Source organism: Glandiceps talaboti, chromosome 11, assembly GCF_964340395.1.
Source record: "Glandiceps talaboti chromosome 11, keGlaTala1.1, whole genome shotgun sequence".
Classification (NCBI taxonomy): Eukaryota; Metazoa; Hemichordata; class Enteropneusta; family Spengelidae; genus Glandiceps; species Glandiceps talaboti.
The window spans coordinates 1,872,942-1,890,000 of NC_135559.1; the positions used below are offsets into that span (position 1 = coordinate 1,872,942).

The 17,059-nt window shown below is 35.6% G+C and overlaps 1 protein-coding gene across 1 annotated transcript in view; it reads right to left on the bottom strand.

Moving 5' to 3' along the window:
- Positions 1-3,064: 3,064 nt before the first annotated feature.
- LOC144441900 (UDP-glucuronic acid decarboxylase 1-like) overlaps positions 3,065-17,059 on the bottom strand; it is a 21,997-nt gene continuing 8,002 nt past the window's right edge. The window contains exons 3-13 of the mRNA XM_078131153.1: positions 16,879-16,927; positions 15,365-15,408; positions 14,079-14,139; positions 13,287-13,467; positions 12,680-12,844; positions 12,033-12,154; positions 11,168-11,331; positions 10,518-10,578; positions 9,956-10,013; positions 9,434-9,540; positions 3,065-6,373 (exon numbers count right to left, since the gene is read on the bottom strand). Coding sequence (XP_077987279.1) covers positions 6,278-6,373; positions 9,434-9,540; positions 9,956-10,013; positions 10,518-10,578; positions 11,168-11,331; positions 12,033-12,154; positions 12,680-12,844; positions 13,287-13,467; positions 14,079-14,139; positions 15,365-15,408; positions 16,879-16,927 — 1,108 coding nt within the window. The 3' untranslated portion in view covers positions 3,065-6,277. The remainder of the gene's footprint in view (positions 6,374-9,433; positions 9,541-9,955; positions 10,014-10,517; positions 10,579-11,167; positions 11,332-12,032; positions 12,155-12,679; positions 12,845-13,286; positions 13,468-14,078; positions 14,140-15,364; positions 15,409-16,878; positions 16,928-17,059) is intronic.

Here is a 17,059-nt window from a genome sequence, read left to right on the forward strand (position 1 = left end):
TTCATGCAAGCAGGATGGACTATACACACCAGAAACCAGGTTAAAATGATTACGCGGCCATTAAAGTAACGCGTGCAGTTTATCGAATAGAAAAATAAAAATTGCTAAATTTGATGTACCATGAGTAATTAAAAAGTATGAACCCCTACTTTAGTGCAATATCTCGCTGATTTAAAAGGGAAAGGATAGTACTACAACAATTTAAATGAATACTTGAACGGAAGTGCCTTTTTTCTGGGCAGATGTAAATATCATTGCGAATGAACCCGGAAGTAAGGAGTACATACGATAAAATTATTTATCGAGTTCTTGTCGTTCTGGTATCTGAGGATGGGGAAAATGAGAGTTTATTGCCGGCAAAAAGAGAGGAAAAGCTAATTTGCATCTGAACTTATAATAGAAAAAAAGTGCGTCTAAGGGGGATACAAGGAAAAAAAGCTGTCATGTGCAGATGCAGAAGTTCCTGACACCACTTCCAAAAAACATTGTGTCAACATTTTTTTTTAGTTCGCACAAGTTGCTATGACAGCAACTGAAATTGTCTTTTTTTGACGGGTCATTTCAGGTGATTTGCAAACTTATGCTATGTAATAATGTCACATTTTTCTCTATGTTTTCAATGATCAACATTCAATCACACCAGCGCACGCACTTTGGGGGGGGGGGGGGCTCACTCCCTTGTCGTTTTTTACTATTTTCCCTGTGGCCGCACTGGAAATTAGTTACATTCCCAAAGTTGCAATATCGTAGCCTATATATAACCAATCATGACAAGGGGCGACTCTTTAAACATGACTACACTTCCTATTACAAGCTGTAAATGTTTGATTTCTAATTTGTTTGCATAACCCATCGAACTGAACTTTTGTTCCACTGATGATACAAACCTGTCAATTGCACTACAAGTAATTTTCAACTGCACACTTCATGTACAATTTTAAAGTTTGTGTTTGGAACAAAAGTTCAATTCGATACTTGTGGTTTACCAAGACACAGGAATTTTCGTTTGAACCTCCTGTAGTTTAGACACTTGTGTGACCCGAGCTACGTTTCAGAATATAATAAAATATCAATAATATTGACATATTTTTCCAAGAATATGTGAAAGAGGTAAAATAGAACTGGTTTCTAGGATCGTGGAAGTCCACACACCGCGTAATGACGCATTCTAAAATGGCAGAAACTCGTCAAACCACAAACAAACAAACAAACAAACAAATAAATACATACATACTGACAAGCATCAACAAGAAAGTAATTACAAATCATTATCAACTGCAAGAATTGCTATGTACAATTGTGGCCATTTCGCATATAGGAAAACATAGTAATTCTTGTAGTTGATAATCTCTTGTTGATGCTTGTCAGTATTTATTTATTTATTTATTTATTATTTATTTATTTGTTGTTTGTTTTTGTTTTTTTAATTAATCAATTTATTTTGTTTGTATGTGTGTGTGTGTGTGTGTGTGTGTGTGTGTGTGTGTGTGTGTGTGTGTGTGTGTGTGTGTGTGTGTGTGTGTGTGCTTGCTATCGTAAACATAACTAAATAGCCCGAGTGCCCTGTGGTCATACAATATCTTCCCGGCAATCCAAATTCTTTATAGTTTTTAATAGATGATTGCCTAAATCTTAATGTGGTGAATAAAAATGTTCATCAGCTTGGTAGATCAAGTGACTTGAGTATAAAACACAAGCCTTTCAAATTTTTTTTTAGCATTGAGCTTTCAATCTGTCTATCTTGTCGACGATCCTCATCAGAATGGTAAATTCCCGTCTGCTGATCATACCGCCACCTAGTGGCCAATTTTAACTATGAAATTTGTCATTTTGATGAGGATTGTCGACAAGACAGATCGAAAGCTCAATGCTATAAGAAATTGTACTGCTTATGTGTTATAGCACCTGTATTAGTCGTATTGTGTTATATCCACCTATTTACATATAATCACGAACTGTTTCATTTAACATAAACATAAATCATGTAAATTAATGGTTTGGAAGCACTGTGATGGATGGAACCTATATCCTTATAGGTGCTTATAGTATATATATTAGTTTTGTGATAGTCTATAATTAATTTTATAATTTTCAATCATTGGAAGTTATTAAATGGAGACATTCTACAATCCTACTGGATTTGCTGGTATTTTGAGAGGCAATAGTTTCACGTCCTATTCTGGACGTTTCTTCAGACTAACTGACTGATGGTCTAATGACAGGTGATTGGTCATGTGATGGACGCATGGTGAAGTGCGCATAATTAGTGATGATGTATGATTTGATTTCTTTGTGGTTGATTAATTCAATAAAACTCATTTTTCTGGGGGTTTCTTTCCAAGTCTAGTCTTTTCTTCCAGCTGAATATTCACTCTCTTTGTTGTTGACTGTATAAAGACACTATGTGTCCTTTCTTCTATGCAATGAAAATGTAATTTTTCATATCGATTAGGTAACATAGTCATCGCCGCCTTTCCATGGAAATCGAAAACAAACGACACTAAAAGATGGAAATAGAGGTATACAAAAAATCGAGCCATATCATCAGTTCAGAATTCAATCAGAGTGCAACCTCCTGTACATATGTACATACATACATACCGTACATACATACATACATACATACATACATACATACATACATACATACATACATACATACATACACTCATACATACATACCGTACATACATACATACATACATACATACATACATACATACATACATACATACATACATACATACATACACTCATACATACATACATACACACACCTGCAGACACACACACACACACACACACACACACACACACACACACACCTGCAGAGACACACACACACATGTATATATTGGTTCATGTGTGGAAATGAGTGCTAATACAGTAACACAACATTGCTGTAAATAGGCTAATGATGATGAAGATGAAGATGAAGATTGCCCAAAAAGTACACTTACCAAAAAGGTTTCAAGAGAGTTCAATTTCTCTCTAAATAACTTTTACTTTCAATAAGGAGACCATAAATTACACTATACAAAAATATCATAAAATAAGGTGTCACCATCTCAAAATAATTCAACAACATTTTTTGTCCAAAATGACAAACTTGATCCCCAATCCCAAACTTAACAATAAGTACATGAAGTATAAAATGAAATTCATCAAAATACTCGAAAACATCTAAATAGAAGTTACAGAAAAGAAATTCACAAAAATACATAGTATTAACATCTTGGTATTCAACACAAAAAATAGTGAACAGGAACAAAAACACAAATATTAGTTGAGACTTACAGAAACACAAAATACTAGTGATCACTTACAGAGAGTCAGTAAAAATCAGTCAGTCCAAGTTAACTTACATGAAACTATAGTACATTTCCAAATCGGTCAAAGGAATAAAAAAAATATCTCCCTAATGGCACATTGAAACTTAGAAATGAATCAAAATGCCCTTTAATTTACACACACAAAAACTAGTAGTTGCGGTTATCCAGACTCTGACACTGGTGGCGATCTTTCTTCCACCACCTTCCACGCTCTGGAACAGTGTTATTGATTGATACACAATAGCCACATGGAGAGACTGACCCACAACATGACTTCTGTAGTAAAAACACACTATGGCAATTCTTGCTTAGTATTTTGGTTACTCTCCAAACAAAGATGATTTTCAAAACAGTATATACCATGATTGCTGTGAAATATATACAGATTGACAAAAATGAAAATTCTAATAATTTTAGTTCAATCAGAGGCTGTTACAATAGTGCACGGTTCTTATGCAATGCCCCAGACTCTGTGGGCCAGTGGAAGAGAGAGACCCCCAGTGGTAACTAAGGCTGTCACAATAGTGCACGGTTCTTATGCAATGCCCCAGACTCTGTGGGACAGTGGAAGAGAGAGACCCCCAGTGGTAACTAAGACTAGAAAATAATCGTTCTTTGTAGAATGTAAGATGTGCCAACTTCAAATGTTTACTAACAATGACTTTATCAACTTGTTTAAAGTGCCTGAACTGAGGCAAATTGATATTTATGTGTTTGGATTAAACTGTTGTGGTATTCAAATTGTATGCTAATTACTATCATGAATGAGGAATATTTTTTCAGATGCTTTGCATCGTAGTCTAAAATAAAAAAAATACTGCAAACATGAAAACCTTCATTCGACTTATTTTGCTGGAAAACCAAAAATGCAAAATAACTAGTGACTATTGGTGTACTCTACACATGGACACGTTGCACCAATCTGGTAATGAGTAAATAATTAATTTCTTTGAGAACTAGCTGATGATTGCAAAATTTTCTTGAGGCAAAAATTCCTTGGTTTACAGTATGTCAATAATGAGTTGTTCTGATTGGTTGAGAGCTCAATGTAACCATGGTGAAAGAGTGGCAAAACGGTCAGGATTAACATATGCTGTTTTAATGGCACCACATATCATATCCTATCTCAGCATGTTATCGACCAGTGTCCAGAATGTCTACATATGCAAAAATATACATCATATTCCAGTTTCTGAAGTTTTACTTTACCAGCTGCTGATTGTGAGGCAATGCATGAAAAATTACATGAAATTATGCTAATAAACAGTATATAGTGGGTGCAACAGTCAGTCAGTGGTAACTTTGTGTTTGCTATCTCTGGTATGATACTCCTCTCTTCATGCCTTCTCTTCTGTCCCCAAACAAGCTTGTAAACAGCACTCCAAGTGGCCATATAATGAAATCTTTTATCTCGCCAATGACTGGGCTATGGTGTATTGTCTTGTAAGCTTTAGTCTCAACTGCACCTCAAAAGTGAACCATATTTTCTGTATTTCTAAACGTTAGCTAAAGTAAATGATCTGTTTTAGTATATTCAGTAAGTCTAACATAAATATAGGAAACAAGTGCTGTTGTTTTTTTTTTTTGTAAAAGAATAACCAAAATGAAGTTTTGCAAGTTTTGTCATTCAAGAAAGATACCTGGTGTGTGACTGCAAATGTTATTGCTATTACACAATATCTCCACCAAATTTAAGTTCACAACATGGTGGAAAAGTAAATTATTTGGTGTCTCACTGAAAAGAAGTGCTGCTATATTGCTACAGCGCCCTCACTGGCAAAGTCTGTGAGAAAATATAGCGCCCACTCTGGCAAAGTCTGTGAGAAAATACAGCGTCCACTCTGGCAAAGTTGTGAGAAAATACAGTGCCCTCACTGGCAAAGTTTGTGAGAAATAATACAGCACCCTCACGATCACCGACTTCATTTGCAATGAAATATTTTACAAGGCTCTTTAAGAATATCTAAAAATGAAAACTTTACATCTCCAAAATATACAGATTGAAAATAAAATGGAAAGCTGTGATAACTTTTCTGTCTGAGCTTGGCCCCCTTATCATGACTTAAAATTATAACTCTGGGGAAAAAACGTGCCCAAATAACTTTAAAAAAAAAAAAAAAACCTTGACAAAAACTCTTTGGTACAAGTACAACCTTATTATCTGTCTTGTTCCTTATTTGATAAGAGCTTCCATGAATGTTACAATGCAGAGCTACCTACAAGATTTCCAGCAGGAAAAAAACTGCATATATAACAAAAGATGAATAAATATTCAGAAAATTCATAAACTCAATCACAATCCCTTCTGATTATATCCTTATTTGTAAACATATTTGATTGAAATCACTACATGTTTTGGGTTAGCTTATAGGACTAGTGGTGTTCACACTTCTTGTACAGCCCTCACCTACACAAAGTCATATAACCCATAACACCAAAGTAATGCGTTTTCTGTATGTACCACAATCATTCATAGCATCCATATCAAGTGTAAAAGTATACTATTTCTTTTGCTAGTTGACCACATTAGCAAGGCCACATGCTAGGTTTGTAAATAAACCAATTGAAACAGTATACTATTACACCTGATATGAATGTTATAAATGAGTGTAGCACACCGAGAAAGTGCTTCAGTGTTACTCGTTGTAATATGAATGCCATAAACGAGCATAGAAACTAGGGATAAAATTGTTCACTGTTTATGAGTAACTGACCAATTTTAAGTGACTATATCTTTGGTTATTTGTTGAAAAACAAATGTCCCAGTTGCAGCTAGTGCAGGTAAGATTCAAGATAATTTTTTGTCTGGGTTAGGGCCAACTACAGCATTTGTCTGGGTTAGGGCTGGACAGGAAGTTGAAATGTGAACATTGTTAATTTTTAGAAAAGTAGAGTAGTTAAAAAATACATTATTTTCATTTTATCTCTGATATATCCTACTGATTTCATGATATAGTCACCATACTGGGTTTTCTCTTACTGTTTTCTAACTCTAATCTAAAATATTCAATGGTTTTATTGATGCCTACTCCCAAGGGAACCTGAAAATGAATAAATAAACAAAACAAATAAATAATGTACAATGTATACATTGAAGTCTTAAAAGTCATGCTGTGTCAATATCACTAACCACAGACTGTGTCAATATCACTAACCACACACTGTGTCAATATCACTAACCACAGACTCTGTCAATATCACTAACCACAGACTGTGTCAATATCACTAACCACAGACTCTGTCAATATCACTAACCACAGACTCTGTCAATATCACTAACCACAGACTGTGTCAATATCACTAACCACAGACTCTGTCAATATCACTAACCACAGACTGTGTCAATATCACTAACCACAGACTGTGTCAATATCACTAACCACAGACTCTGTCAATATCACTAACCACAGACTGTGTCAATATCACTAACCACAGACTGTGTCAATATCACTAACCACAGACTCTGTCAATATCACTAACCACAGACTCTGTCAATATCACTAACCACAGACTGTGTCAATATCACTAACCACAGACTCTGTCAATATCACTAACCACAGACTGTGTCAATATCACTAACCACAGACTGTGTCAATATCACTAACCACAGACTGTGTCAATATCACTAACCACAGACTCTGTCAATATCACTAACCACAGACTCTGTCAATATCACTAACCACAGACTGTGTCAATATCACTAACCACAGACTCTGTCAATATCACTAACCACAGACTCTGTCAATATCACTAACCACAGACTCTGTCAATATCACTAACCACAGACTCTGTCAATATCACTAACCACAGACTCTGTCAATATCACTAACCACAGACTGTGTCAATATCACTAACCACAGACTCTGTCAATATCACTAACCACAGACTCTGTCAATATCACTAACCACAGACTGTGTCAATATCACTAACCACAGACTCTGTCAATATCACTAACCACAGACTGTGTCAATATCACTAACCACAGACTGTGTCAATATCACTAACCACAGACTGTGTCAATATCACTAACCACAGACTCTGTCAATATCACTAACCACAGACTCTGTCAATATCACTAACCACAGACTGTGTCAATATCACTAACCACAGACTCTGTCAATATCACTAACCACAGACTCTGTCAATATCACTAACCACAGACTCTGTCAATATCACTAACCACAGACTCTGTCAATATCACTAACCACAGACTCTGTCAATATCACTAACCACAGACTGTGTCAATATCACTAACCACAGACTCTGTCAATATCACTAACCACAGACTCTGTCAATATCACTAACCACAGACTGTGTCAATATCACTAACCACAGACTCTGTCAATATCACTAACCACAGACTCTGTCAATATCACTAACCACAGACTCTGTCAATATCACTAACCACAGACTCTGTCAATATCACTAACCACAGACTCTGTCAATATCACTAACCACAGACTGTGTCAATATCACTAACCACAGACTCTGTCAATATCACTAACCACAGACTCTGTCAATATCACTAACCACAGACTGTGTCAATATCACTAACCACAGACTCTGTCAATATCACTAACCACAGACTCTGTCAATATCACTAACCACAGACTCTGTCAATATCACTAACCACAGACTGTGTCAATATCACTAACCACAGACTGTGTCAATATCACTAACCACAGACTGTGTCAATATCACTAACCACACACTGTGTCAATATCACTAACCACAGACTCTGTCAATATCACTAACCACAGACTGTGTCAATATCACTAACCACAGACTCTGTCAATATCACTAACCACAGACTGTGTCAATATCACTAACCACAGACTGTGTCAATATCACTAACCACAGACTGTGTCAATATCACTAACCACAGACTGTATCAATATCACTAACCACAGACTGTGTCAATATCACTAACCACAGACTCTGTCAATATCACTAACCACAGACTGTGTCAATATCACTAACCACAGACTCTGTCAATATCACTAACCACAGACTGTGTCAATATCACTAACCACAGACTGTGTCAATATCACTAACCACAGACTGTGTCAATATCACTAACCACAGACTCTGTCAATATCACTAACCACAGACTCTGTCAATATCACTAACCACAGACTGTGTCAATATCACTAACCACAGACTCTGTCAATATCACTAACCACAGACTGTGTCAATATCACTAACCACAGACTGTGTCAATATCACTAACCACAGACTGTGTCAATATCACTAACCACAGACTCTGTCAATATCACTAACCACAGACTCTGTCAATATCACTAACCACAGACTGTGTCAATATCACTAACTAAGCATCCAAGAGAACATGTCTTGAATAATTCTTCATGTAAACATCCTCACATATTTTCAGACTAAATAGCAGAGTAGTTTTTGAGTCAGAGTTTATATTTTTTTACCATAAATAACTTTCTGGACCTAATTTGAATATTGCTGATACAATACAAGCCTTGAACAATCCATCCACTAAATCCCAAATGTTATATCCCTGTCAACTTTTGATGTATACAGCCCAGCAGTTTTTGACTTTAAAGGTTGAGCTAGCCATCCATGTGGCTGTCATTAGCATGCAGCACCTTGACATCCTAATCTTGAATAATTAAGAGGAATGAATAGTAATGTCTTTTTAGTATAAGTAATGAACAAGCCCCAGTCCAATCTGGTTTTATCCAAAATTGTATATACCATATATAAATATTAACTTTCTGTAACCACACACACATTCCCAAGACATTCACACATCCACACATGCCAGTTATGCTAAATAAACTTTTATGGTTTTCCCAGTCTGTGGACAGTCTATTCTGTGAGTCATTCAGGCCCAGCAATATACAGCACCTACAGGTCCCAGGTGTGAATAATCGTCCCCAACTTTTCAAGTCATTAGTCCAAGAGTTCCCTTTAAATTGACACTCATCTTGTGAGAGCTGTTATCAAGCAAGTAAACCAACAACTCAACTTGTCAATAGTTGGTTTTGATCATAGCTATATCTGTTACATATAGTCTTCTAGCAAACACTCACTTCATGTGCGGTATATAGTGAATCAATTTTTTTGTTTACCTTGGGTTCCCATCCTAATAGCTTTTTAGCTTTTCTGATGTCTGGTTTTCTTCTCTGTGGATCATCTTCTGCTGCGGCTACATTCACAATTGTACTTTTGGAATCAGCTTAACAAAATAAGAATTATTAAAAAGTCTACATTAGCTACTACTATATTCACAATCGTACTCAAGAATTAGCTTTACAAAATAAGAATTATTAAAAAGTCCACATTAAGAAATATATTCATAGGGATAATATGTATATGTACAAACAGATTCACCTATGTTCATGCATTTAACTTCATATTGCACCTACCATCATTTCACTTCCAGAATATCAAATGTTATTACTTCAACAAATGTTATGGACATATCTAATGAAATAGGTCTGGTTAATAAAACAAGTGTTACCAGTACCAATTTTAGCTTGTATAAACAGTATAGAATTGATCAAGCCTTGGGTCTATTGTCCTAAATGTGTTTGGAAATTACACAAATAGTGTGGAGGAAAATTTAAAACATCCTAAAAGCTTCTACTCACCCACTGTATTTTTGATAATTTCAGCAAACTCCATTATTGTATGTTCTTCAGGATTACCCTTAGTTGTAAGAAAAATTACAAATATTGTAAATCGGTATCCATTGCCCTATCTACACGACACTAAAAATCCTACCTAAGGCAGGAATAAGGATAGTTTGAAGCCTGTGTAGATGTAAATGCATCCCGAACCTGTCCTGACTTAGAACACCTTTGAGATGTTCCCTGAAACCCTTTTGACTTCCTCCTATATACTGTCAGGACGGAGTCAGGAGGGAACGCACAACATCTACGCCATAACCTTCCTGCATGCAGACACAAACCTATCCTACCTCAGATAGGACTTGGGACTGCCTCAGGTAGACGACCTACATCTAGACAGGGCTAATGTCCCATTAATTCTCAAATTAAATCATCAAATGTTCTTTTAAAATAATTACACTTTGTTTGACATCACATCAAAATTGATGAATAGAATATACTACTACAGTAACTGTAAATTGTATTTCCAACTGCAGTGTCACCATCACTGGATAGTGCCCTCTATGTTGAGACAAAAACTTACCAGATTGACTGGAGATGATATGTTACTGTTCATGAGTGCAATAAGTCCATCAACCAAATCACTGCAATATAATTACAAACCCACATCAATTTCAACAACAACAAATTAGATATTAAAGTTTCATGACAACCCAGCATTTAATAGCTTTTTTATGGCTGTTTCACAGGACTAGATATATTGTACTATGCCCTTATCAGCTGTTTACTGTAAGAGAGGTTCAGAGTGTCAGATTTTTATGGTACTCATCAAATCACTACAAATACACAATTCTTGATAAAAACTTGTGGTCTGACTCAATGAGGGTGCAATTCTACAGTAATCCTTTCATACAGCACACTAAATAGCTTGACCTTGAAGGCACATGTCAGATTAGGATTAAAATCTGGGTGAACAAAACAGTTACAGTTGGCGTATCTATAGAAAGTGTAGGTCCTGAACAATATAAGTTTACCTGATCCTTAGGACTCCAACAATAGGGTACACTAACCTGAGATTCATACATTGAGTTTGGGGTTTCTAACATTTAGAGTTAATAAACCTTTCTCAACCAGGGTGTGAGCTTATGGCTATGGCATGGTTAATATTACCTCAGTCTCTTTCTACCTTAGACACTAAACTTTCCAATGTAGTATATAGTACATGTACCATACCTTACATACTGGAATGACCTGGTCTGTTTTCCTGTTCCAAATATTGTGATTGGTTCATCTTGTAAAGCTTGTAGTATAAAATTACTAACAACACGGCCATCATTCATGTGCATTCGAGGACCAAATGTATTAAAAATACGAGCCACACGGACCTCAACATTTTCCTGGTATTACAAAAAAGATGAGAAATACATGAAAAAATAGCAATATAAAGTGTAAAAAAATATAACTGTAACTAATATGTTCAATCAATCAATCAATCAAAAAATTTATAGAGTGCCTGTATCCAATACGAAGTAGAGTTCAGAGGCGTTGTGCACTTAAATATTGAAAACTTTCACGAACAAGTATGTTTTAAGGTTCTTCCTGAAGGCATTGACTGTGGGTGTTTGTCGACGCTCCAGTGGCACAGAGATTGCACATGTCATTTCGTATTTTTTGTATGAGTAACAACTTGATGCACGACTTCAGAACAGTACTCATACTTTCAAATGAGTCCTTGATAAATGCCTCATGTGACCAGTCAAAACTTTGAGTAGTTTTTAACCTCTTTCTTAGGCTTGCATAGAATCTAACAATGTAGGGGTTTCCTTCTCACTTTTTCCCTACCATGTCTGGTATTTTGATGGGCCATGGACAAGACTAGTTCTACTGAACTATTTCCATGGCCCACATCATGATCAGATAACAATTATGTATTTCTTCTATATTCATTTTGTATATTTGTATCACATGTAAGTTCTTTGAAAGTGTAGCTTATTTTTGTTATCTGGTGAAATAAATGTCATTCATTCATTCATTCATTCATTCACTCATATAACAAATTTCAAATTTAATGTTTTTTACTAACTTGAGAGACACTAACCTGTTTTGCATAGGCATAACACATGGCTTCTGCAATTCGTTTGCCCTCATCATAGCATGCCCTAGGTCCAATAGGGTTTACATGCCCCCAATACTCCTCATTTTGGGGATGAACTTCTGGGTCTATAAAAAGAAGAAAGAGCAGACAATCAGTCAATTCATCAGGAGGTTTCTCTCTAACAACACCCACTGATATATAACATAGTCCATAGTTTTACAAATAGTGCTACATACATATCAATTTCATCAAAATAGAGAGTTTTCAGACATTGTTTCAATGTTCACTCAATATACCGATTCAATCATAGAGAGAGAGAGAGAGGGGGGGGAGGGGGGAGAGAGAGAAAGAGAGAGAGAGAGAGAGAGAGAGAGAGAAGAGAGAGAGAGAGAGAGAGAGAGAGAGAGAGAGAGAGAGGAGAGAGAGAGAGAGAGAGACAGAGAGAGAGAGAGAGAGAGAGAGACAGAGAGACAGAGAGAGAGAGACAGAGAGACAGAGAGAGAGAGATCTAGCATACAACTTCCATTTTTACATACAACTAATACTAATAATACGGTGGCTGAAATACTATGTAGATTTTCACGAACTGGTGATATTCATTTGCAATACTGACCACCTAAATTTCTATTTGAATGTAATAATATCCTTACCTCCATAGACCTCTGATGTAGAAGCTAGCAGTAACCTAGCCCTCACTCTCCGTGATAATCCCAGCATATTTAGTGTACCAATTGAATTGGTTTTGATGGTTTTGATTGGATTATACATGTAATGTGGTGGTGATGCTGGTGATGCCAAGTGATAAATCTGATCAACTGAAAACACAAAACCATACAGGGTTAACATCAGTGTTGCAACTTTGAGAATGCTGTGAATAACTCAATTACACGTACTTAATTTCAAAGAATGTAGAATTTACAGTTAGTGGTGATTTATTTGTTATAACTTTCTTCTACTGTATTGGTAGTAATTCTCGTATTGGCTTTCAATGACTTGACCAATCAACATCACTTGCTTTTATGTTATGACCTCATAGAATACTATCTGAGTATGATAAAAATTTCCACACCTGTGATTGGTTAAGATTAATCACGTGACAATCTTTATACCTAGACTGTCCTGTGATTGGTTAAAATAATCAAATGATAAAAACTTGCATTTATACCTGGTTGGTTCATTTACAGAGTATGTTTGCGATTGGTTAATAGTAATCACATGACAAATTACATGTCAGGTCATCAACCTTATTTTACATACCTTCAATAAGTAGTGATTCTACAATATCATGGTTGATAAGTTCAAAGTTTTCATGTCCAACCCAGTGCTCCACGTTTCTTTTCCTACCAGTGAAAAAATTGTCTACAACAGTGACTTCATGTCCGTCCTTCATTAGTCTGTCTACCAGATGTGAGCCAACAAAACCTGCTCCACCTGTAATCTGTAACAAATAAGAAAAATCACTTGTTGTAACGAGGAACTGACAGTAAGGCTATGGGAATTTTAAAACTACACTAGTTGCAATGAAGATGTTTTTTAAACTGTTTTGTTAGATAAAATGGCTTTAATACATATATAGATCTTAGGAGAAATGACAACAAGGCAACATGCTGGCTGGATTTCATGGAAAATGAGTATGATCTTACACAACTAATAACTGAACCCACAAGGGTTACATTTCAAGACTACTGATTCATTAATTGATCATATGTTTGTTTTTCATCTTGAAAATATCACTCAAAGTTTTGTTGCAAGCTATTCAATTAGTGGTCACATTCCTATGTGTCACCAGAAAGCTTGCAGCAAACAACAAGAAGGCAGACACTATTAAATACAGGTGCCTACAGAATTTCTCTGAAGTAAAGTTTTGTGCCAAGTTGCAAGCCCAGCCATGGTCTGTAATTGAAACATTTAAGGATCCTGAAGAATGTGTTGCTATGTGGATGCACTTATTTGGCAGTGTCCTGGATTTAAAATGGCAATGACAATGACACATCATGTTTGTCTATACGCCCTTGGCTTTATGAGAAATTACAAATAGACCATACTTACCAAAATTCTTTTTCTGTCTTTTTCTGTTAAAAATTTCACATCTGGATAAGATTTCCTCGACCTGTACAAAAGGTATAACGTTTAAGTAAGATTGGTTCTGTATGTTGATGAAAATAGTACATTATGCATTTGCAGGTAAAAACACAACGTATGTAAGATTGTGGAAATAAGGTAAGTGAGGGTTCAAGCATAGACAGTGGACGGGCCCTCCACTGTCTATGGTTCAAGTGTGTCATACTCAATGTTATATGACAGAGTGTATGTGAGTGTGTATCAAATAGTGACAGACTTATCACTCTATTTGAAATAGCAAAGTGAGTGAGTAGGTGACTACAACAATAACGTGATCATGATCATGCCTGCATGAAACCGACTGTCAATGTTGAATTTACTTCTCCCAGTGAAAAAAAAAATACTTCAGTTACTAAAATAAATGAGTGTCTTGTGAGTGGTTTGGAAAGCATATTGGCATTTCCATCTTGATTGGAATCAAGTTTAGCATACATCATTAGCCTTCTTTAGGTGTCTCCATACTCCACTTACTTACTTTGTGTTTTACCTTTGTTGAGACAATGTTTCTGCACTACTTTTCTTTTCTTTTTTACCTTTTTCAGCCATACTTGTAATTTTTTTTCCTGTGCAGTACCTTTTGATTTATTTCAAATGTGAAGCGCCTATGAGCACTGTCGTGGATATATGGCGCTATATAAATGTTTTATTATTATCATTATTATTATTATTTGTGAGCTTGCATGAAAACTAACTAACTACAAACCAAGTGAAGATTTTAGGTTTTGTTACCCACGAGTATAATTTATAATATCATTATTATTTTCATTTTAAAGTGGCCATATGGATGAGAATTTGGTATTTATTTTGGATTTTTATTTGATAAAACAGCTTCACCATGTTTTTCTACTTGCCAAAATAATGTGAAATAATATATACCAAGTCCATGTTCACATCTTGATAAACGGCAAAACATTAAACAATGTGTAAAATGTTTGTTATTGTACGTACAACAACAAACATTTTACACATTGTTTAATCTTTTGCAGTTTATTGAGTTGCAAACATAGACTTGGTATATGTTATTTCACATTATTTTTTCAAGTAGAAAAACATAGTGAAACTGTTTTATCAAATAAAAATCCAAAATAAATACCAAACCCTCATCCATATGGCCACTTTAAGACATCAATGTGTATTATCAGTACTACCTTAGGATAACAAAGTGTGATTTTTACACAAACAAAATTTTTTGTTTCAAAATCTTATTTACTCACCCTCTTTCCAACTGGGCTATTCTTTGTTCCATAGGTTTCATCACCTATGAAAAAAAACAAGACATAGAAACTTGTACATCATGTATGGAGTCATGATGGGTGAATGGTTAGCGTGACCGGCTTGGAATCTACAGGTTGCAGGTTCGAGCCCCGTCGCTGCCTGCTGTTTGTTTCTGAGTGGCCAAAGTCCTTGGGCAAGATTTGAACCATGACTGTGCCTGTATAATTGGGGACCTGGTAGGATGTAGGTTACAATGTGAAGGCTTTAATCCTATGCGCTTAAATGGCTGCAATGGATTGTATGCTCCCGGGGAGTTGAGGAGGACTAAAGGGCCGTTGTGCCGTTCTGATCCGAGCCAGGGGTAATAATTGTAAAGTGCTTTGAGCACAGAGTGGGAAAGCGCTATATAAGAACCCAACATCATGTATGGTGCCAATATCAACAAACTTACATGTATTGTTGTATGCTCCCATACTGTGTTTTGGATATTTCCATTGTTTCTGTTTTTCATTGAAATAAAATTTTAAAGTTAAAGTGCATTTTCTAGAAGGCATTTTAGTCACTACTTAATTTTGCGTCTTTATTTTCAATTGAAGTTAAAGCGAAAATAAGCCTTCAGCAAAAATTTCCATGTTTTAATTTAAAGATTGAGGTACAAAAGTTGTTTATTTTGAGATAAATCTCCTTAGTAGATATCAAGTATGAAGTAAAACTCATCACACTGGTATAAAGTAGGATTTTTATGAAATATTCATTTAGTTATGGTTTCTATGGTAGCATAACAAAATTATAGTGATGTATATTCAAGTCATTTTACTGCAAAAGTATTCAAAACTACAAACAATGCAAGAATATCATTTCAATATATTTTCTAGACTGTAAGATACATCGTGTAACTGTTGGTCCCACCCTCACCGACAGTAAGTATTTGAAGGCTATAATTATTGGAGATGAGTATCACACTACACTGTAGATGTACCAGCTGTGTAGTATGTGTATATAGTTTGCTATCAATTATGGATAACCAGTGCACAGCTGTAGCATGGATTTAAAACATGAACGGGTCCACCATGACAAAAGATAACAGTGGCTACACGACTATTACAAATATTCAATATGTTTTTATCTACTGCCTTTTCATATTCACGGTGCTGGCATAGACCAATTCTATGATTATAAATCTTCATACTTCCTCCATTACCATCCCTGTTGCCACTAAGCGCACAGGATTAAATTCCTACAGCAATCTCTGTTCTCTTTGGTCTGACTCCCCATGTATACACTTTAGTTGACTAGGACATCACAGAGATTCAACTATTGCCATTGGCTTTTACAGCCAATCACAAGCATGCAGTGGCAAGAATCAAATACAAATTACAAACCCTCTCCTTTGACTAAAAGGGGCACACACTGAGTTTATAAGCTTTTTACTCAAGTGAACAAAACATTTGATTAAATCAGGGAGGTAGAGGTATAAGGGGAGACTAAACAATATGAAAAAAATTAAAATTACCTGTTCCAGCTCCATCCTGATATTTGACAAAATATCGTCTTTGACATGTCTGAAAAGAAAAAAAACAAATATATACAATGATTACAATGGTTAAACAAATTTTTAAATGATCAGTTATCATAAAAAATTAAAAAAATGATTCTCACTGTAGATTGCTAGGAACCTCAGCCATCCCTACTGT